Here is a 24,147-nt window from a genome sequence, read left to right on the forward strand (position 1 = left end):
TTTTAATGTTAAATCCTTGTCTGAATTACAGAAGGTAGTAACCATGTAAAAACTTTTGAAATATAGGAGCATTAAATGTTTTGCATGAAAGAGTGGTTTCAGATAAACATTAGACATTATTGGATGCTTCTCTGTGCGGTTATTTTCTCCAGGGTAGACCTCATCAAATATTTATTGTGAGAGTGCCAGAAATTTCCTGCAGTACAATCTGCACTACATTTTATGTATTTTTTTAATTAAAATTAATTAATTGGTTGGTTAACTAATTAAACATCAAACTTAATTAATATTTATATGAAAAGCAGAAATGCATCATTTAGACATTTAGAACAGATTTTTAAAAAGTCCTCTTGTATATCTCTATATTCTAACATCTGAAGAGAGTTTGTAATTGAGCATGACAGGGAGCATGTCGCAATGTAGTCCTGCAGATTCCTTTTGCGGTGTCCTTAGGAGACGGAAAAGCCCAGTAGTCTGGCCTAAAGAGGAATCCCCATGCACCAGACTTATTTTAAGCCCTGTAGCTCTAAGGAAAAACAAGTGGCCTTTTGCCAGACGTATATATCTTGAGCGCGAGTAGTGTGATCAAATGACCCCTGACGTGTACGATACGCTATGTGAAAAATCTATGCACTTTGACAGTCTATATTCAAGTTTCCAAAACTATGATTAGTAGAAGGAAGTGGTTGCAAACTGGGTACAAATGCAAAAAAGAGCTCAATTTGAGACTGCTATATGTACGGTCTTCAATCCAGATGAAATATGACATCTTAAATTAAGTTGGTGAAAGTCATGTTGCTGTCGACTATTTTATTTTGTCCAGCAAGCTGCTGCTGACGAGCATGAAATTTAATGACTTCCGTATTACCCCATGCTACATGTGTCAAAGTCAACATCATTTAATGATATCATGATGTGAAGTCAGTTTTGTCAGATAGATTACATCATCTATGTATCCAATATGACTACCACTTCCTTCTTGTAGATAATGCATCAAGATAATAATAATCTCCTTAACATCTTGCAGTTATTGGTTATTGTATTACTACACCAATACTATAACAGTCAAGTATTTTGTTCTGTACAATAATTAGACAATGAGGTAGCAGATATTTTAGTAGATATTTTATTGCTTGCCACACTAACTGCCACATAGCTGGTGGAGAAAGTGAGAAATTGTGAAATAGGAAATGGAAGATGCTGAAAAAACAAAATAGCTGTTAAATTATACTGTACATTGAAGAGTAATTTAAATATAATTCTAAAATATTTTTACTGGCTGTTGGAAGATTTCTATCGCTTTAATTAGTTTCAACTAATTTATTTACTTACTTACTTATTTATTTATTTATTTATTTATTTATTTATTTTACTTTTAATTCATCAAATATCCTATTGGTGATGTGTAATTGTTTTAAGTTGACTTTCAACTATAGCTCATGCACTTGTCCTGGGGGCTCTCGTTGATTTTACATACAGGTGCAGCTCAAAAGTGACGAGACCAAAACCTTTGCCATGAAGATTCTGAAAAAGCGCCACATTGTGGACACGCGGCAGCAGGAACACATCCGCTCTGAGAAGCACATCATGCAGGAGGCCCATTCAGACTTCATAGTGAGGTAGTGTATAATTGTCAATTACAAGCAAACCCTTATATGCCATTCAGATTCTTTGCATTAGCGTTTGAACATTATGATAAAAACATTATGACTAGTATGAACTGTTACTGCTTATTATTCTCATTTATTTCCTTATACATTTTGCCAATTCAGATTATACAGGACATTTAAAGACAGCAAATATCTGTATATGCTGATGGAAGCCTGTTTGGGAGGTGAACTATGGACCATTCTTAGAGATAGGTAAACAGCTGACTGCATTACTACATACATGTTACTCCAAATGGGCAGATTCTGACATTTTCACCTAATTTATCATCTATAGAGGATCCTTTGAAGACTCCACAACACGCTTTTACACAGCCTGTGTAGTGGAAGCCTTCGCTTATTTGCATTCCAAAGGGATCATTTACCGAGATCTCAAGCCAGAAAACCTCATCCTAGATCACAGAGGCTATGCCAAACTGGTGAGCTGCCATCTCTGACACCTTTTTTGAGCTTATGCTAAATATAATGATGATGAATCTCTGTACTTCGAAGGAGGCTGATCACTTAATTTGGTTTCATTGCAGGTGGACTTTGGTTTTGCCAAAAAGATTGGATTCGGAAAGAAGACGTGGACTTTCTGCGGAACACCGGAATATGTAGCTCCAGAAATTATTCTCAACAAAGGTCATGACATCTCAGCAGATTACTGGTCACTTGGTATCCTCATGTATGAACTCCTGACTGGCAGGTAAAAAAAATGTTTATAATGAGAAAAAAAAGAGAAAATTATGATGGAGAGATTTTCAATAGATCAAAAAAGTTTTGAAGTATAAAACTTTGCCATGCCATTTTACAGCCCACCATTCTCAGGGCCAGATCCAATGAAGACATACAATATAATCTTAAGAGGTATTGATATGATTGAATTTCCAAAGAAGATCACCAAAAATGCTGCCAATCTAATAAAGAAACTATGCAGGTATGCTTTTACTAAAGTGTTGTGCTGTCTACAGTGTTAAGAGTAGGGGTTGCATAGACTAGTTGGCTAGTTAACTAATACATTCATTAGTCATCACTGTGGGGATGTCAACTAGTCAGGGTGGTGGGAAAAACAGTAAGGAGGTGAAGGCACACTGTAAAGAAAGCAGGCTTTGTTAAAGTACTTAACTTTGTTAAAGTTTGTAAAGTACTTTGTTAGTCTGAAAGGACTCACTCCCACTCCTTAAGGAATTTCTCCCACTGTTATTTTTGTTGTCTTTTAAGGCTAAATAAATATAAATCAAATCCCTGTACTATACCAAAGTGAATTCCATTATGACCAGCGCTGTGTGAAAGATCAGTTTTGGAGCCATGGGTTGCACATCACTATACAATCCCAATCCAATCAGATCAGCGGCGCATGCCAGCTCAAAGAGACTGATCCAGACTCATTTTCAGATGTTACTGAGGATGAAAGAAAACCTCCCAGATGCTGCTGTAGATTCTGCTGTTTCAGAATAAACAATTTCAGCTGAGCCAACAGCTTTTTCTCGTTTATTATGTTGCACATTTATCAGTCCCTCCAGGATTTTGTGATGGTGCGATTGCAGAAATTAATGCAAAATCAAGCAAACTCTAGAAATTTTTCAGAATTACTGCAGATTTTCCACAAATTTGTGAAATTTGTTCAAATAGGGTAATACAGTCTAAAATCTTCTAAATCTAAAAAAAAACCAAAAACATTGCAGCAATATCAAGCATGTTTGGCTGCAACAATCACAAAAATCTCTGTGAATTATTAGTTTTCTTTATTTTTCTTTGTCTTGATAACACTTTGTTGCGTAAATTAAAATCTCAAATAGTAATGTCCTTATGAAAATAGTAATACAACCCTTAGTTAACACTGTTTTTTATTATTCTATCAAATAAGCTATTTTATTTTATTTTCACTTTATTTCATGTTTTATACAGGGACAATCCATCTGAGAGACTAGGAAACTTGAAAAATGGGGTGAAGGACATCCAAAAGCACAAGTAAGTAGTATGCAAAATGGTATGGTGTGTTCTAATAATAACCTTTAAGTTAGATCCAAGTCTAATATTATCCTTGATCTCTTCTCCTAACCACAGATGGTTTGAAGGTTTTAACTGGGAAGGGTTGCGTAAAGGGACTCTCACCCCTCCTATTATCCCTGAAGTAGGTTTTCTGTAAAGTTTCTACAAATGATGGATGGATGCAACACAATAATACTTTGAAATTTCCTTTAAAAATTCTTATTAGAGAGTTTTGCTTTTTTCACTCAGGTTTCCTCACCCACCGACACCAGTAACTTTGATAGTTTCCCCGAGGACAATGAAGATCCACCACCGGATGACAACTCAGGCTGGGACACGGATTTCTGATCCAACTGGTCTGTCCGACTGTCAGTCAGGACCTTCAGGACATGGTTGTGTTGAGTGACTGCTGCTCAAGGAGGCAAACTTAAAAAAAAAAAGAAGAAGAAGAAGAAGAGTCCAGCTCTGGGTCACCATGATGCCTTCCCCAATGTTGTCCCCATTGGGATGCCCCAGATCCATTAACATCCAAGCCCATTGTTCTGCGTGCTGAGTTTTGAAGACACACTCTGATAGCTTTATTGCATAGCATTATTCCTCATGCTGTTTCTATCCATTCATAAACCTTTACACTTCTGTTCTCTTTGCCTTTTACTGATTGGACAGAGCATGAGTTGCAGTTAATGACAGGATTAGTAGAAATTTCTACCTGCACTCATGCTGTTAAAATTCCATGCTCACTGGCTTCTCTGAACTTTAGTTTATTAACCATTGTAATAGTGTATCATGAGTATATATATCGTTATTATATATTTGGAAAGTCTTACACTCTATATGTCTTTATATAGTAAAGACATATGATCAATTTTGCAAGCGCAAATTTCTTTAATATCAGGACATGCCCTTCCACATTAATGCTTTTCCTCCATGCCTATATTCGGATGAATATTCATAACACTTAGCCTATTTTGCTTAAAAGATCACATTTCTGTATTCTTAAAAAAAAAAAAAAAAAAAAAAAAAAACAATGCAAAAACTCCATCCATCCACTCACTTTCTTATACTTATTGTGTCTTAGGCAAGGGTCAGTGTCTACAGGTTTACACCACCAGAGGGCAGGCTGTGACAAACACAAGCCACCTGATGTGATGTGTGCATGAAGAGAAATCAGCAAACAAATATCATGTACATGCTGCTATATGATCTGCCCTGCCATTATTGCTGGCCATGCCTACTACAAAACCACAATCATCGATGGCTAGATGACTGCCTGAAGGCTGACAATAGCTTGAACACAAACTACTGTGCTGGAAAACAAATTAAGGATTTTTATTTATTGTAGGACCAGAGGTAAATATTTATGTACATATTCAGTGCTGATATTTTGTGATACTTGTAGAAGAAGAAGAAGAAAAAAAAATATATATATACATATATATATATATATATATATATATATATATATATATATATATATAGTCAGAGTAAAGCTCGCTCTGTTATTTAATTTGTTTGGATTATGTTTTATCTGTATGGTACTTTGTAGAATTTGTTGATCTCTTTTGTGCACCTCGTGCCCAAAACTTGATGATGGACAGTTTGTGCTTATCGTTTTTTCTGGCATTATTGGAAGTGCCTTAATTCAATGGCATTCAATATAGACCCTACGTTGATACTGATGCTGCATGACTAAGTGAACACCTCAAATATGTAATCCTTACTCGTTTGTGGCTTTTTTAAAGTTCAGCGATTTATATGCCTTTTTCTTACAATAAAAGAGTTAAACATACTTGGATCTTGTAGTCTTAATGCTGAGTTTACCGCTGTTTTCTCAATTATATCAACACTGTACTGCTACTCCATGGTCACGTCTTCAACCATTTCCACTTGGTTATAAACTCATAATGACCTCACAGGGAACACTCAGCTTTGCCTTAACCCTGAGGAAAGACTGACTCATATCAGTTGGGGATAATGATTTGTAAACAGCTATCTCCCCTGCCCTCTCCGACACAGATAAACTTGAAAAACAGCCATTCCCCAAAAAGCACTGTCTCTTAGACATCAAAAGGTGTAATTACTGGAGGTGCAGATGACATCATTAACCCCTAATTCACTTCTTAACTTGTCAGTCACATATCTTAAAGGTATTAAAGAAATAATCTATAAGGACCAGTAAGTACCATTTCTGGAGGTTTAAAACATTTAGCCAAGTTTATGATTTAATAAATAAATTAGTTAAATTCTGTGGAATTCTATGAAATGCTTGAAAATGATAAACAAAAGCTTGAGTGATCGTTATATTCCAATTCTGTGTAAACCCCAGTATTTCATTATTTATTTATTTATTTATTTATTTTTTAAAGAAAACCTATTCTGCATTTGGTGCATTAGATACTTGAGTTCTTTCAGTGTCCAATCTGTGGTGTGCCAGCCAGTTTATATTAAGCAGAACTTCTGGGGCCCATTAGAGCAGCAAGAGAGCCAATTTGCACAGCACTCCAAACATGGAGCATCTCCATCAACGGCATGCCTTCATGTCAGCAAAGATACTGGTCCTGGAGCTTCATCAGAGAGAAGGTTTCACCCTCCATGCTCAGACTGAGTACACGTGCATCAAGACTGAGTTCCTGAAAGCAGAACTAACACAAGGGCTGCATCCTAAAACACATTAAAGTACCAAATATTTTGTTCTGAACAGCATGAGAACAGTGGTTAGATACTCCATCTACCTTCCTAAAGCGTTCAAACACCAATTAAATTGGTGTCTGTTTAATTGGCTGGGTCAGATGTGTTGGTCTCTTGCTTTTACTTTCCTGTCAAGGAGAATTCACACAAGTCTAGTTTGAATAAAATATGTCTGGCTGGTAAAGTCTGCTTCCCCAGTTGAGCTTCCTCTTACCATAGTGTAAAAGCCGACATCTGAGAGAGTTACACAAACCTTTGTGAAATTAAAAGCCCACATACCCTCTGTGATTGCTCATTGCATTTGAGTGCTACAGTACTGCAGGTGGCCAGATTAAAATTTCATGACAATTTCCAGGATTACAGGAAGACCATTGTTGCTCCTCAAAGTCATTCATCTTAGAATAAATCGGCTTGGGCACACCTCATTTGTAAAGACCAATCATAGATTTGGATGTGTAGCATGTTCATTAAGGAAGTTCACCCAGCTTCCATGTACATGACGGTGAGCAAATCCTCCTCGTAATTTCACCACAATGATGCAGCCACACCGATGCACAATGGTGAAGCCAGGCGAACATTGTTGTGCCATTAATAGAGACAACATCTTTTTATAGGAAGTTTTAATCTATCATTTTCTATTCTGATAAAACTCTATTCTAGTTTTTTTTATTTTAAGTGTCTTAAATGATTTAAATGTTTTATTTTAAATGTTCCAAATTCATGTAATACATTTTGATATACAATATCACAATGATGCAATGAATATCAAAATATCTGACATAATTAGCCAACAGCTAGTGACTTTTTGAGCAGGCATTAGCTACTTTCCCCTAAAAAAAGATTTGGCATCACGGCACACCCATAGAGCTATAATTAATTCAGTAAAGCATTTTTTAATTTATTTTTTTAAGATTTATTTATCTACTTTTTCTTACTTTGTGAAGAGAACTGATTAACATTTATGCTAATGAGACATTGTGGACAGCTCATGTGATGTTGCTTGACAGATGTAAACAAACTACTCTGAGCTACATCCAGGAATTTGAAGTCAGAATTTGGTGTTACACAATTAAAAATAAGTCTGAGCACAGAACGAAAGCTGCTAAAAGTGGCCTGTTGTGATAAGGGTCTTAGATAAAGCCAGATTAAGAGTGAGCACTCAGGGGCTTGTTTGATGTGTGTGTTCATCAAAGAGTGCTTTCCACAACCTTCATTTTGCTCCAAGCTTTGTGCTGTCCAATTAAAACAAAGCCCAAAGAGCGCGAGGAAGAAAAGCTGCCAATTCGTGTCTAATGAAGTGTATTGAGTGTTTGTCCTGTAGTCGGCAGTTATGAGTGACCTCTGTGTCGGCCACATCAAAGAGCTTTGCATGGAAGGCAATCCCACAGTATGCAGCACACAGACACTGTGAAACTGTTAAACCCTTAACGAAGAAGGGTCTCATCCAGAGACTTCTCAGAGGAATAAACAGGATATTATGCCACCAATTTTATTGGGCGGAATAAGATAAGATAAAGGTAGGATAAACTATTTTTAGTTTTATTAGTGTTACAGAAGCATGTGTGGGAGGATAGATAACTACATAGAAATATGACAGTAGTAGTGTCAGTATGACAAGAATACAAAATGAATGATGTCCATATAATACACTATATGGACAATGGTTTGTGGACACCTGACCATCACACCTGTGACCTTTGGAAACAAACAATTGTATCAAATTTCTTTGTATGCTGTAGCATTACAATTTCCCTTCACTGGCACTAAGGTATTCAAACATGTTTCAGCTTGACAATGCCACTGAGCACAAAGCGAGATCCATGAAGACATGGTTTGCCAAGTTTGGAGTGGAACAACTTGAGTGACCTTCACAGAGCGCTGACCTCAACCCCACTGAACACCGTTTTTTATGAACTGGAACGCTGACTGAACTGTCAGTGCCTGCCCTCAGTAATGATCTTGTGAACGATTGAGCACAAATCTTCACAGCCATGCGCCACAATCTAGTGGAAAGCCTTCCCAAAAGAGTGGAGGTTATTATAACAGCAAAGGGAGACTAAATCTGGAATGGGATGTAGCAAGTACATATGGCTGTGATGATCAGGTGCACAAACTTTCGGCTATATAGTGTATGTAGAGCCTATGACCCTAGTGCACTTTCCAATCGTAAAGCAAGCCTTATTCCACAAAATCATATCAAATAATATAGGCCTATATATACACGTGACTCCTGGAGATCCATTTCTAGATATGAGTGATCTACAATATATAGTCAGCAACATTTATTAAATCCACCATTTTAAAACCTTCGCAATTAGTGCTTTACACAGAAGACAGAAATGTGTGTGTGTGTGTGTGTGTGTGTGTGTGTGTGTGTGTGTGTGTGTTTTCATCTCCCTTCCCTTTAAGATAACAAAACAGTTTAAATAAATGCCAGCCTTCTTGTCTGTAGAGTTGAGCTTCACAAGGCCAGGACCACTTACTTACCTTAGTGTTAATCAGCCATTATTTACTCGCGAGCGCAGACTGAATGATAATTAATTCGGTAAACTTTCCCCGCCTTCTCATTTGCATTCCGCCTTTGATCTTTGCTTACTTTTATTTTATCGACTGCATTTCAAAGTCCCTCCATTACAATGTGCCCAATGGAAGGAGAATCAGAAGAAAAAGTACATCCAAAGGCTACTGTATTTTTGTCTCATAACATTTCATACACAATACTGCATCTTCAGCTGGGCTGTTGTACATAAATAATAGCTTAAATAAAATAAATACATGGGGTGTGTGTGTGCGTGTGTGTGTGTGTGTGTGTAAACCCTTATTTATGATGTAGGCTATTTACCTAAACAATTATCCAGTGAGGTCAGGCAGTAACTGAGGATGAAGTAGGCTAGAAACAGTACTTTTGAGACATTAAGGGAAGCAAAAATGGGTCTAACTTCCACAGTAATCCGGGCTGATTAGAATGCTCCCCAATACACATCGCGTTAATTCCAGTTAAAGCAGGGATAACAGCTCGGCTAACAGAGCGCCGCGCGCTGCGTTTGATGTGAGCTCGCGCACAAACACTGCGCGAGGCTTAAGGGCCACAATGCGCGCCCTGCCCTGCCAAACACACCGTACACCCTACACACGGCGCTTTTGAAATCCCCCCCGACCCCCCACCCCCTTCCTCCTCCCTTTGTGACTTACGGTGAGGGGCGGGGAACGCAAATATCGAGCCTGGGGTATAAATGAAGCGTCACTAGCTGCAGACCGGCACGAAAGTAGCAGAAACCCTCAGAGGAATAGTGTAGCCTGTTGCATTTGAAGGAATATCTGCTGTGATGTCGCTCGTAGCGTTTTCCGCCTTGTGCCTCACTCTGCTCACGTGCGCAGCCGCGAGCGCTGTTTTGCACAAATCCAACGCCATCAAGTTTGGTCCAGCTGCGGGCACCGCGAGCCCAGATGTGCTTCCAGTGGACGATGGGGAGCAGAACTTAGCCATTGATACTGCACAAGTAAGCCGCATCACGACTAGATGTTTGTTTTTCACTCGTTTCCCGTGCACAGTCAGCCTATGTGATGTTTATGTGTTTGTGTTGATGTTTACTTTCCCCCCTCGTGTAGCCGCTCGTGTGCACGGCTGACTCTGAGTGCGCCCGCGAGGAGTTCTGCTTCCTCTCCCGTGGCGCGTGCCTTCAGTGCAAGAAACGCCGAAAGCGTTGCGTCCGGGATGCCATGTGCTGCCCAGGCAACCACTGTAGCAACGGTTATTATTATTATTATTATTATTATTATTATTATTATTATTATTATTACATCTGTATAAACAAACACAAATATTAACAGTGCCACTTGTCTCATCTTGTCATCTTGTATAGTAGTACCCTATGCATCATCAGTAAACCAGCAACTCTAATGCTCCTATATAATTTTAAACTTAATATAACACTTTAAATTTTTTTCCACCTCAGGAGTGTGTCAAGCGAACGACCCAGATCTCATTCTCCAAGCTGGAGTAGAAGAGCTTGTGCCCATCAGCACTCTGCATGAGAAGAACACTACAGAGGTCCAGCAGTCCAAAGTAGTAACTCAAGGTGCACCTCAAAATCTAAAAGGTAAAACCCATTATTACAAGCAAAGGAATGAAAAATCAACCCTTTCCGTTAGTGTAGCAGGAAGTCTGACTTTGTGTGTGCGTGTGTATTTGTATGTGTGTTGCCTCAGGTCTGGAAGGAGAGATCTGCCTGAGATCTTCAGACTGTGCAGAGGGTCTGTGCTGTGCCCGCCACTTTTGGTCCAAGATATGCAAGCCAGTGCTGAAAGAAGGCCAGGTGTGCACAAAGCACAAGCGGAAAGGCACTCATGCTCTGGAGATTTTCCAGCGGTGCGACTGTGGGGAAGGTCTGAGCTGCAGGATGCAGAAAGGAGATCACAGCAACGCCTCACGAAGCCTCCACACATGCCAGAGACACTGAGATTCTCAATTCGAGGATTATTTGCTGAATGTTTCTGGGAAGCGGGACCAGTCTGAAAGAACATAGAAAAATGTCACCAATGGAAATGGAAATGGGATACTCTGTTGTTGTTCTTGTTTTGTTTTTTTTTGTTTTTTTTTTACATATATATTTTATATTCTTATTTCTTTCCATCTCCAGTTGTGTGTGTCAACATTTCAGAGTAGATATAAATGTTTCTCTATGGAACTTGGCATTTGATGGTTGCAGTACATTACTGTATTGTAAATACTATTAGGAAGTTGGCACTTAACTCTGATTTTTGTCAACACACAGAGGATGCATCACCCCCTTTTGTATATACAGATTTTCACAATCATACAGAGTGTGAGATAAGTCTATTTTTTATTCTAAATAAAGAGTTTAATACTATTTATGTTTCAGATCATGTCTAAGTATGCAAAGACAATCTGGTAGATTATTTCTGTAATAGTTCAGATGTAGATATTTGTTACAATTACCAATAAAAAGATAAATGGTAATCTTTTTAAGAGTAATACCAGTTACATTCTTTCATTCAAATAGATATTAAAACTAAATGTAGCATTGTGAGAATAACCAATAGCAATAAATATGGAAAAAGATGGAGGGGGGATGGGGCTGGCAACAGATGGTAAACAGTTATGTTTATGTACTTAATAATGTGGCTTAAAGTTATTCGATTAATGGGCAATAGAAAGTTGCACAGTAACATTTCCTGTTGCTTTCAACACAGTGCATTATGAAAATGCAAATTGGGCATATGGAGGATAATAGCTTGCTGTGACATTGAGTGTGCAAAGAAAAAAAAAAAATGCAATGCTTGTTCTGGTGCTATCTATTTCAATATGTCTGCTTTACATTAACTGTATTAATTGAGCTGTTAAGTCTTAAAGGATTAAGGATGCTGAAATCAATTAACATGGAATGAAAGTTTAAACAGGTGTAGAATATAAATGCTAGAGACGATGGGTACACACAATAATCCATATCTGATAAAGCAAAGAACTTGAATGTATGTGTGTGTGTACATGTGTGTGGTGGAGGGGAGGGATCGTGTAAAGGTGCTTGTTTGTAAATGGTATAATTCAAAGAAAGTACAAAAGCATGAAATCCCACCAAATCCTGCCACATGCTGTCCCTTTAGAATCGTGTCCTCTTTGAGCAATGAGTGTCCCTTTTGCACATCCCCCTTAGTAATTGGAAACTGAGGGTTTGAGGTCTTTACTTGGATCTGTCAAAGTATACAAAGCAATAGGGTAGACATTTCAAAGCACAGGATATATACACACTGACATTGTCCCTTTTGCATGTGCTTTGGCTGCTGTTTGAGAGGCCGTCCCTCATCTTTTGTGAATACCATCAACAGCTCAGAGACCAAAAACATCTGTGCATGGAATCCTAATCATAACAATTGCGCAAACAGATATTAAAGTCACTCAACTAAGCATACAAGTAAGGTGGCTAATTCTTTGCAGGCAACAGCGCAAGCATCTCTTGAATTCAGGAGTAGCTCTATTTTTGTGATGGGTACAATAAAATAGCAGTTCAAGCGCTTTAGAAGAGGGCAGTGTGAATGCTTGTAGGCCAGTCTCACTTTGAAGTCGAGATCAGTCGATGACTTCGTGGCATAATGTTACTTTGCAGCAAATAGTTAAGTGACTGAAGCTTCCTGAGAGACTTAATTAGAAAGACGCAAACACATTACTATATGATACATATTTGTCTTGTGATAATGCTTCACTCAAAAACGACAGGCAAAAAAAAAAAAAAAAAAAAAATTCACTGCAAGATATGATTTCAGATGACATCATTAAAAAAAAATTTCATAGTCTTGCTTTTAGAAATGGCACTTTAGGTCCTTCATATAAGGAAAGAAAAATGATTATGGGGTTATACCGGTAGAGATATGGAGAGAGACACAAATCTTTCTCAGGATATTGCTATGTCTCTTGATGTTTTCTAATGTCTATCAGAAGTCCAGATGTTCAGCAAGGCATCAAATGACTTAATAAAAACTGAGGAAAGCAGATGAGGCGCATTTTCCTCATATCAGTCTAAAGGCAGCAATCTACTTTTTACCCAATAGCTCTTCTTCTTATCTAAGCCTTTTGTACTTCCAGATGTTTTTCCACAACTTCTATCTTCTACTTAAGTGGTTTCCTATTTTCAAGATTGACTGAGCCTCTAATTTCTTAATTTTCATTAATCTTATACAGGTGGAACACAGACGTGAGGAAACGCGGTGTGACCCTAAGTAGTCATTCAATATAAGAGACGCTTTTCTCGACTTTTATAACCAACCCGGCATAAATAGGGGCGTCAGGATGGGTGTCTTTAATTTAGAGATGGATGTAATTGCTGGTGAGAGGTTACCTATCACAAGAGCCCCTCTTAGATGTTGCCATCAAAGGGGTGAAAATGTTGACACAATGATAAAAACAGGATTTCTAATTAGAGTCCTTCTCTGGAAGCCACAGATTGCACAACACTACACTTGAAGAGAAAATAAACATCTTCCTTCACAATACTATAGACTAACAAGATTTTAGAATGAAAATGTTTTGCGTTGAAGTAATTCGTGTTCACATTCTGTAGAATGACTTTTTTCTAAAGAACTACTCATTCTTACATAGATTTTTTATTTAAATAATTGTTGTAACTTGGTCCCTTTTAGTTAATTGATGTAAATTTAAGCAAACAATTCACATTTTCAAAAGTTTAAGTTCCAGTTCCAATTAAACTATTGTGTCCTAACTTATTGGCAAGTCAGCTGAATGTGCTATTAATTTGAGCACCAGTAGTTTTTATTTAATCATTAGGTTCTGATGTACACAATTTTCTAGCTATCTGCTCTACTTCTTTGACTATGTTTGTGTAAAATAGGCTGCAGTCATGTGGATCGACTCTGGAGTCGTGCATTCACACTTTTATTGGCCTTTGCTGGTTTTGCTAGCTGACTGACGGCCATGCTGGAAAATTACAGACAGGAAGAGCAGACGATAATAATGGCAGGCGTCACGGAGATGAGCTGTGGAAGACATGGCAGGCTTGAAAGTGCAGACAGCAGTCTGAGGAAACCCAAATAGAGAGGCTGGGAACAGCAGAGCACCAGTGAGCCTATTTTATTTAGTCTTTCAAGTCAAAGAACAGTGCAGTGCCTCAGGTAAAATGAAAATGAGGAACAGTTAACAATGCCAGAGCAAACATTGGTGAATTTCATGAAAGTAAAGCAGCTTGGCTCTAAACATAGTGCAATTTGATAATATGGAATTCATATCTGAGCTGTCTGTCTCAGCTTTGGAATAGTTGGCTTCTTGCTTTGTAACATACAGATACATTTTTGTATTTTTCCATTCACAAACCGTTGGCGATGTAAACTTTTGCGCTCAACTGTGTATTATACTGTATATGGATCTAGCTATAGAAGTGGTGCAAAACACTCCCCCTATATTTCTTTCAAAAATGTGGAGTTTATGAGTTCATAAACATAATGTTTTTACTAGACACAACTGAAACATTTTAAACAATTAAGTAATAAATTTGATTTTAAACAATGAATTGTATTCTTTTCTATTGAGGTTTGCATGTCTTTTTCTAAAAAAAAAAAATTTTTGTGCATAATTACTAATACAAATAAATCAAAATGTGTTTGCCCAGTTAAATAGTAAATAAATAAATAAATAAATAAATAATTATGCTGTCCACAATTTTCATGTCACTACTGAAAGTCACAAAATGTAACCATGTAACCATGTAGAAAAAAAGAACTTTTATTTAAAATAAAAACTGTTTTAGAAATCTGGATGTGATTTTTTTAAGTGCAACTATACTTTGCTATTCATTATGTACATCTGTAAATCAATAGCTGATAGTTTTCCACTATGTACACATTTTGAGACAAGGTAAAATGCCTTGCACTAACAGGAACATTTATGTATTGACATTTGTTTCAGTAGTGGCATTCAGTTAAAATTCTGTATAAATCACCTTGTATTGTACATAACTTCATAAATATCATTATAATGTTACATTTTGCACTGTAACATTTCATTGTTCATTTCATTGATCAGAGAGTGTAAGCAACATAAAGAGAAGGCAATATGTAAAAGATCATAGCATATCAAAAACAACAACAAAAAATATCCACACAGAAAATTAAACAAAAGAGGGACAATATTCATTGGGGGAAATAAGTATTGAATGTATCAACATTTTTTTCAGAAAATATATTTTCAATGAGGTTATTCAAATGAAATTTTCACCAGACTTTGGTATTAATTCAAGAAATCCACCTGTATAACGAAATCCAAACATTAAAGTCCATAAATGAAGTTATGTGTAATAAAGAGGAATGTCCCAGGGAAAAAAGTATTGAACACGCTAACTGAAATTTATTTAATACTTAGTGGAGAAGCCTTTGTTTGTAATGACAGCTTCAAGACGCTTCCTGTATGAAGAAATTAATCGGCCGCAGTATTCAGGTGTGATTTTGGCCCATTCTTCTAAACATTTTGTCTTTACATCTTGTTCAACTGGATTCAAGTCAGGTGATTGACTGGGCCATTCTAACATCTTGATATTTTTTTTACTGAAACCAACTGAGAGTTTCCTTTGCTGTATGCTTTGGATCGTTGTTCTGCTGGAAGGTCCACCCACATCTCATCTTCATCATACTGGTGGATGGCAGCAGATTCTTCTCAAGAATCTCCCGGTAAAGGGCTCCATTCTCATTCCTTCAATTATATGAAGTCTGCCAGTACCAAGCGATGAAAAACAGCCCCGCAACGTGATGCTTCTACCTCCAGAAGTATCCAGTATCTAGTTTTTAGGGTGATGTGCAGTGGCATTTCTTCTACAAACATTTAATTTTGCTCTCGTCTGACCAGACTACACTCTCCCAATATTTCATAGGATTGTCTAAATGAGTTGTAGCAAACTTTAAACAAGCTTTGACATGCCTTTTCTTTAGTAATGGAGTCTTGAGGTGAGCGTGCATAGAGGCCATGTTGGTGGAGTGCATTGTCTATAGTTTTCTCTGTGATAATGGTACCTGCTGCCTCCAAGTGTTTCTGGAGTTCTTTCTGAGTGGTCCTTGGCTCTTGGGCTACTCTTCTGACTATTCTTCTGACTCCCTGGTCAGAAAACTTGTGAGGAGCTCCTGTGCGTGGCTGGTTGATGACGGAGTGATGTTGCTTCCACTTGCGGATAATAGCCCCAGTGGTGCTTACTGGAAGATTCAGAAGTTTTGAAATATGTCTGTATCCGATCCCACCAATAGGTTTCGCAACAATAAGGTTGCGAAGGTCTTGGAAGAGCTCTTTGCTTTTACCCATCATGAGATGTTTCTTGTGTGACACCTTGGTAATGAAAAGCCTTTTTATAGACCATCAATTTACTAACCCAGCTGATATTAATTTGCACAGATAGAAGGTATAATTACTTTCTAACTTCTTACGGATTTCATCTGGTTCCTTGCCTTATCTTGCCTTGGAGAACTGCTTTTTCTTAGCGTGTTCAATACTTTTTTCGTGTGTCATTCCAGTTTAGCACTCATAACTTTATTTATGGACTTTAATGTTCATGTGAATTCTTTATATTTGTGGATTTCTTGAGTTAATACTGATGTCTGGTGAAAATTTAATGTTAATAACCTCATTTGAAATATATTTACTGTTATTATTAATATAGTTATTTCCCCTACTGTAAGTAGAAAGGAAGCAGGTTTTATGATACTTGCGTCATAACCAAAACACTCACTACAGAAACACATACATACTTTTTTTAAATAGAAAAACTGTAAATAACAAAATTATTATTTACATTTTTACATTATAATAGGAATGTCATATATAATTGTTTCACTGTATGAAAGTAAATGTCTTCCACAGCTTTTAAATAAGAAGACTCACTTAAAATAAACTTACTTAAATAAAATAATAATAATAATAATAATAATAATAATAATAATAATAAGGGATAAAAAGTTAAAACCATTTGCAAAAATACAGAAAAATGTGCCCTTTAAAGCTCAGTTAACCAAAAAAAACCATGAATTTGCTTTTGCTGCTGACAAAATTCAGGACATTTTTTGGAAAATATGTAAAATACTTTATATATATATAAAACATATTAAATGTCCCCGGAATTGCACCATTTATGTAGAATTAATGATATATTGTACAACTAAAACGGTATGGGTTTGAGATGTTACATAATATGAACTGTAAAATAAACATTCACCAGTCTTGATAGAAAAATATGTAACATGCCATAATTGAACATAATTGAATGCCATTGAATTAAGGCACTTCCAATAATGCCAGAAAAAACGATAAGCACAAACTGTCCATCATCAAGTTTTGGGCACGAGGTGCACAAAAGAGATCGACAAATTCTACAAAGTACCATACAGATAAAACATATTCCAAACAAATTAAATAACAGAGCCAGCTTTACTCTGACTATATATATATTATATATATATATATTTCCATCTCATATTTATACAGCATGTAGTGAATGTCTCAAGATATTAGGTATATTATTACCTTGCCTAGTATAAGTAGACTCAGTCCATAAGGTGACCACTGTATGGGAAATTGTAATTAAAAAAAAAAATCATTGTCTTAAAATAATTAGAAGTGTGTCTAGATTCTACTTACACATCATAATAGCATAAATGAAGAAATTTAATGAGTGACATAAACCTTTAAATATTTGAAAAGCATTTGTTAAATTAACAACCAAATAAAAATATGTAGAATCCTACAAAGAGCCAAAAATATGTGGAGTAATGATCCAGAAGTGCTAACTCCTTTGTGCTTATTCTTTCGAGCAATTTAAAAAATGACAAGTGAATAATGGACACGTACAGGACTGGCAGGATAATTAACATTAAGCTTTAAAGTTAACATTCATGGAGAGCTCTTCTCTGCTTTGCGTCACTGTGCTTAAAGTCGTAGCAAACTCATAAAATTCCTAGCTATGAATCTGGCTAATCTGGTAAAGCTTTCATCACCTCCCCAGGCTATGCAAATATGATGTAATTATGTCAACGAGGACAGAGAGAAAAGACAGAGAGAGATGCATAGTACAGAAACTTGCCAATGTAATCCATTCACTCAGAGTAATGTAACAGCAGTAGTACATTTTCAACTCACTAGGACAGAATATGCAGGAAAACATTCTCATAGGCATCAAGATGATGCGGGAAGTCTTGTTTTTGCATCTTGTCTGATTTGATATTTCTGTATTACCTCAGTGATTATATTTCTCTAGTTTTACTGATTGGTGGAAAAGTAATTTGGGGGTTATTCTTGATGTTTTGTTTAATTTTTGGCTGTTTATTTAAAAACATTGAAAAGAACAGGTTGGATTGTTCATAATGTGGAATCGGCTAGCTTGTATCTAAACAACATACTGGATTTTCTGTAAGTCACTGCCGCATATCATCACATTGGCAAACTAAAATTAGACCAAGTTAAAATAACTTGATGAAATAACTAGATTTCAAATCTACCTAATCTAGTTACCATAAAACACATTAGTGCTTATCGTATGATTTGGTTTCTATAGGTAGCTAATCACATTTCCAATTTCAACATTATTTAGTGTACTTGACAACACTTACTTAATGATATAATGCCTATATATATATATATATATATATATATATATATATTATGTATAAGTCAGACTTAGAACTTAGACTGTATAACAGCACAAATAGACCAAATGATCTGGTCATAGTCTGTAACACTATGGAAAAATGGACCAGAATATACCTTATCTCTTATCACAATCATTCATGACTTGAACATGAGAGAGAGAAAGTAAAGCTAAGCTAAAGAAAAGCCAAAAAAGTTCCCAGAGGATAATTAGTGGCAAAAAGAAAACATTACCCAAACCACATTTACATAGGAGACTGACTTCAGATGACTCCAGATGGTTCAAATGATAGATTTTCCCCTTTTTTGTTGTTACTTTACTCACACCTCAATCTACAATTATTACATTCAATATGCACTTTATTCTAAATATAGCTGGAGAGTACAAACTTTTACAAGGACATTTATAGACATATTCAGTACATCATCATGATTTAGGAATTATATATATGTGATTGATGCCTTTTGAGAAATTACAGTACTGCAATGTTTTTTGACTTTGGCCACCAGCAGATGTGAGGAGATGGCATGTGTATTATCTCAATGAGGAAGATAACATCACACTGTTAAAAAAAATACTGACACTAGGTCAATGCCTTAGAAAATACTGACACTAGGCCAGTGCCTGCGACTAGTAATTTAATGCACTGTTTCTCTAATTTATGTTGCACTTGTAAGGTTTCGTAATTTTGTAAATAACCTTCGTAATTTGTGATCATTCTGACGCATAAATTAGTCTGTGAGAAAAGGCCCACCCTCAGTTGGTGCCCAAAGGTTTACACATGTCTCATGGACTTTTTTTTATTTTATACTTTCGCAGAAACCAAAGCTCATGTCATTGTGTAGTGAGTGTTATTTGTTTGAACAAGTTAAAAGTGGGATAAACAGCCAAGTGTCCCTATTCGCAAAAACACAGTTTTTTTGTACTTGAATCCAGAACAAATATGGGTACAACCATTCTTCTACAAATAGACAGTGTATTATTTATGATGTAGTCACTGCCAAGACTTGATTGCCAAGACTTGAGAGTTTTGGGGCATTTCGCTGACTAAATAAATGTCCTGTATCACAGACAAGGTATAAACTTGGTTTAGCTTTGGATGGAAAACTCATGAGTCAACCCAGTACATGTGCATTGTTAAATTACATTATGCAGTATGCAGATTGAATTAATGTTATCTAACTAGCTTTCTAGCCTTTATTCACCATTAGTATAATAATAAGGACTTTATTTAAACAATATCAAACAGTGATGTAGCTGTGGGTGAAGTAGGAGCCATGTTGAGTCATGTGGCAAGTAGTCCTTCTGTTGTCACCACAGTGCTGTGTTTAATCGTATGAGTGTATCTGCTCTCTCTCTTACACACAACACAGTCTATAAAGAGAAAAAAAGATGAAAAAAAGTGCTTCATCTATTTCCCAGTAACTAACAAACAAATGTAAAAGCTATCATTGATTTTGGTGTGGCAGCTGCTGATTCCCAATTTCATGCAACAATTCTTCAGGAAGTTGGCTTTGATGATTGTCAAAGTGAGAAGCAGCATTGCCTCGTTCTGTCATTGTGCTCTGTGGGTCAGGGAGAGTTGAAAGCAGATAATGTCCTGTATCTGCATGCACATTTCCCATCTTCCCTAGTAAAGGGACAATGTCATTCCGTAGGAGCACTCAATTCACTGATGCCATTCTAAATGGCTATTCTGTCACATTCGTTTTCTCCCTTCGAGAGAAGCCCAAAGCCAATTTAGCCTTCTTCTCAATCGTTTCCTTTGTGCCTTGTACAGTTTGCTGAGGCTTAATAGGGCCTGGTCGCTTCCCTTTGATCGAGGCTTTTCCTTCACCAAAATCCATAACACCCCCATTTGTTCTATACAAAAGCCCAACTTAGCTGACACAAAGGAGAGTTTGCGCAGCATCTCATTTGCCTAAGTGATTGCATCCCCAGAAAAAAAAGGCAAGAATCTTTGATCTTAGTCAGGTGTAAATGTGTTGGATTGAGTTGTCCCACAGGCCATGGTGGAACAGTGTGAGGACCAGGCCACAAAACAATGGCAGCTCTGATTCGAGCCATTACCCACACATTACTATCAGTGTGTTTGCTCATTTGCACAGTTGTTTAGGAGGCAAACAATATGTGTTATTTGGGAGGGTCAGGGAATTTGGGGGAAGTGCTTAGGACAGATGCCCCCAAGTCAGTGGGGTTTATCTACATCTGCCAACAAGGCCTGCAAGCAACCTCGAGGCCAGCGAGGTACTTCAAAAAGAGAGGCTGTGCTTTCACAAGGCTGGTTGCTATCTAAAAACAAACAACATTTAGCACATTGGTGCCATTGGTAATGACAAGCAGAAAAAGCTACTCAGATTAGGCTTGAAAAGGGCAAGCAATCTTTTCACAGTACTTCCTCTTGTGGGTAAAAAAAAATCATCATTACTCTCCTCCAAATAAGAACCAGCATTTTTTCAAGGTATCACACTAAATATGAATGGAGCAGTTTTGGAGTGGAGCTTAGGGTGGAGTTTTTTTTTCCTCAACTGTGCTTGAAACAAATACCATAAATAAGGTAAAAGGGAAGAGGGAGGGGTGGGTGTCCATTACAGCACTTCAAAGGACCTCTATCAGCTCCCCCTTCCATCTGAGAGCCCTAACCCTGTGCTTATGTTCGAGCTACTCACTAATGTGCAGAGAGAATCAGAGAGACTGACTCAGAGCAACATCAGTCAGTGTTACCTGAGTACGCGTTAGCGGCTTCTTCTCAAAACTAGGGTCAAATCAGATCCACAGAGAAGCAAACTTGAACTCATGTGACCCAGTGGACCATATCAGCGAACATCCTGTTTCACAGTTGTGAGAGACTCACACACTCACACAGAGGCACCAATGAAATCATAAAAACAAATCAAAGGCAACACAGATGCTTTAAAAAGTTTACACACCTCTGATCTAGCAGAGCTGCTCATGTATTCAGTGAACACTGCATGTTGCTGAATGATGGTTCAACAGCTTAAAAATTGCTTATATGGTAGATAGCACAGGCCGTTTGGCAAAAAAAAATAATCCATGAAGCTGTTTTAATTTCCAGTCCTTTAAAATGACAGATGGTATCTATGACATCTGCACCATCAATCACAATTGTTGCTGGTGGAATACAATCTTTTTCACCTTTCTGTCATAAATTATCAGAGGGATTGTGGGTTTGTTGTTAAAACACCATGTTTCATTTCACATGTCAAAAATGTGACATAAGGAAGATGGAGGGAGAAGATAGTGATATGAGGACTTGTTTGTGTTCCTGTTTTGCATTTGATGTGCCGAAAAAAAATCCTAAAAACCACTTATTCTTGTATCTATTTTCGTTTTCAATTTTCACTTATTTTGTATTAATGCCTGAGTCTTATTCTCTGATTCTGTATCCTGTGTTTTGACTATTACTGCTTACTGATTACATTATTTAATACAATTAATTTCTCACTTTAATCGCAAATGCTTTGAAGGAACTGTTGCCTTAATTCCATTTAATCAAGTATCTCTTGGTTAATGTACTTGTAATTAACAAAGGTTTGAAAGGAAATGTAGCTTGCAGAATTTCATGGTTATGTATGCTGAAAAATTCATCGTGAAATGACTTTCCACTTGCAATTTCAATGGCTTTGACACTCAAAAGGCACCACTTTATAATTTACATAATGCAGACCATGATTATATGTGAAGTATGCAGACTATTTTTGTATAGTATAATGAGAATGCATGCAGGTGGCAAGAAAGCGGCAGCTTTAAGAATATCATCCATTCAGCAACTCATTTAATGGCACTATTATAATAAACTAACACATATAACGGCTAGACAGACCACAGAAAAACTGCCCTATTATTATATTCATCACTCAGATGCGGGAATTTTTTACTTTTGGTACGGGCTAATGGCAGCCATCATGGATGCAAGCAATTACAAATAATCCATGCCAATATAGTGGTTTTAAAATTGGTAATGGGGGTGTGAGTGAACGCAGTGGTTTGCTATGGCTAGAAAGCACGTCTAGACACATTTCTAATATAGACTTGACCCAAAAACACCCCGTAAATAGAAGTATTAATGTACCCAACAAGTCTAGAAACTCAATCAAGTCCCTTACTGAAAAGTCACATGAACTTCACAAGTGAGTTTTTTGTTTTTAGACACTTCAAGTGCTATGATTCACACATTTTTCAAATTTTTATTTTCACGTGATTTAGTTTCACATGATTCATTTATTTCCACATCTTCATTTGCCACATGTAGTCCCTGTGGTTTAATTTTTAAAAAGAAATCAACAACATGATCACATATTGTTGTATTTACTTGAATTCACAATTACATTGTGTAACATATGAAAATGCACTTTCACAAATGTTTAAACATGCGATCACATATTCATCATTTCGTCATTTAAAGTAAGTGTTCTTTCTTGGTCAGGGATGTGGTAGATCTGGAGCGTATCCCAGGAAAATTGCATGTGAGCCAGGAATGCACCTTGGATGGGATGCCAGTCCATCAAAGTGCACCACACACACACACACTAACACATATTCACACACTCAGTCACACCTAGGGGAAATTTAGCAGAGCCAATCACCTACAGGGCCAGTTTTTGTGAGGTTGGAGGAAACTGGAGAACCCTGAGGAACCATCTCAAGCATAGGGGAGAAAATGCACACAACCTGAGCTCTGGATTGAAGCTGTAAGGCAGCAGTGCTACCCATTGCATCTTCATGCTGCCTGTGCTCAGAGTATTTATATATTACATAACATGTAGAAGAGTGTATGCTCAAATGCGAAACATTTTTTTTTCTGTAAGTGGTGTCATCAGAAGCAAGACTGCATCACTACTACTTTTGGATTAATTATTTTAAGTGGCATACTGAGTTAACATACTCAGTGGAGACTGTAGGCAGGTGACTCCTACAGAGCTGTATTTATCACAGCAAAACAGCCCTCTTCAACTGCCCTAATCTCCTCTTCAAGCACAGGTGTTTCTCATCTAAACGAACCTGTTGACAAATAATGGACTTCAAATAGAGGATCTTCTCCATTAAAAGCGAATTATGTGGATTCCAGAAGAAGTTTGGGATTCAAGAAGCAGCTTGAAGCACATTCAACAGTCTGGCCAGACTAATCTCAATTGTTGGATAATAGGCTTACCTGTGTGAATTAGCAGATGTAGAACATTAGAGGCTTGTTTAATCTAGACCCACTTTAAGTCATGTTCTGGTCAAAGAGCTCATTCAGGATCTCTTCAATTAACATTTTTTGGGTTAATATTAATATTAGAGTAAACACTGTAAATTTGTATATTGTAGTATTATGTATCATAGCATCACATTGATTTTATTTTAAAAATTTGTTGTTTAATTTGATAGAAATGCGCTTTGTTTGCAATTATAAATTTTATATATTATATATATATATATAATTAATCTCAGCTAAAAGAACACTTTTTTTTTTTTAACACATACTCAATCTACAACATAAAACAGCACTCAAACTAGCTAATGAAAGAAGGCTTTTTGAAATTATTTAAGACTAAATGTTGAACTATGGCAGCAAGCTTCATAAGATCACAGTACAGTTGTCATGGGCCATTATGAGCTGAATTCATAAAGAGCTTCAATCCCCTTTAAGTTTCCATCACCAGTTT

General features: G+C 36.8%; 2 protein-coding genes across 3 annotated transcripts in view; both read left to right on the top strand.

Moving 5' to 3' along the window:
- Positions 1-4,669, top strand: part of prkg1b (protein kinase cGMP-dependent 1b) — a 256,193-nt gene extending 251,524 nt beyond the window's left edge. For both annotated transcript variants that reach the window (XM_053639520.1, XM_053639519.1), the window contains exons 11-18: positions 1,480-1,619; positions 1,773-1,862; positions 1,945-2,086; positions 2,192-2,355; positions 2,464-2,586; positions 3,558-3,620; positions 3,717-3,783; positions 3,891-4,669. In XM_053639520.1, the coding sequence (XP_053495495.1) occupies positions 1,480-1,619; positions 1,773-1,862; positions 1,945-2,086; positions 2,192-2,355; positions 2,464-2,586; positions 3,558-3,620; positions 3,717-3,783; positions 3,891-3,989 (888 nt within the window). In that variant the 3' untranslated portion in view covers positions 3,990-4,669. The remainder of the gene's footprint in view (positions 1-1,479; positions 1,620-1,772; positions 1,863-1,944; positions 2,087-2,191; positions 2,356-2,463; positions 2,587-3,557; positions 3,621-3,716; positions 3,784-3,890) is intronic.
- Positions 4,670-9,568: 4,899 nt separating this feature from the next.
- Positions 9,569-11,847, top strand: dkk1b (dickkopf WNT signaling pathway inhibitor 1b). The gene is made up of 4 exons (XM_053640690.1): positions 9,569-9,829; positions 9,939-10,080; positions 10,286-10,429; positions 10,539-11,847. The coding sequence occupies exons 1-4, from the start codon at positions 9,656-9,658 to the stop codon at positions 10,787-10,789; spliced, it is 711 nt and encodes a 236-aa protein (XP_053496665.1). The 5' UTR covers positions 9,569-9,655; the 3' UTR covers positions 10,790-11,847.
- Positions 11,848-24,147: the final 12,300 nt, after the last annotated feature.

Source organism: Ictalurus furcatus, chromosome 13 (assembly GCF_023375685.1).
Source record: "Ictalurus furcatus strain D&B chromosome 13, Billie_1.0, whole genome shotgun sequence".
NCBI lineage: Eukaryota > Metazoa > Chordata > Actinopteri > Siluriformes > Ictaluridae > Ictalurus > Ictalurus furcatus.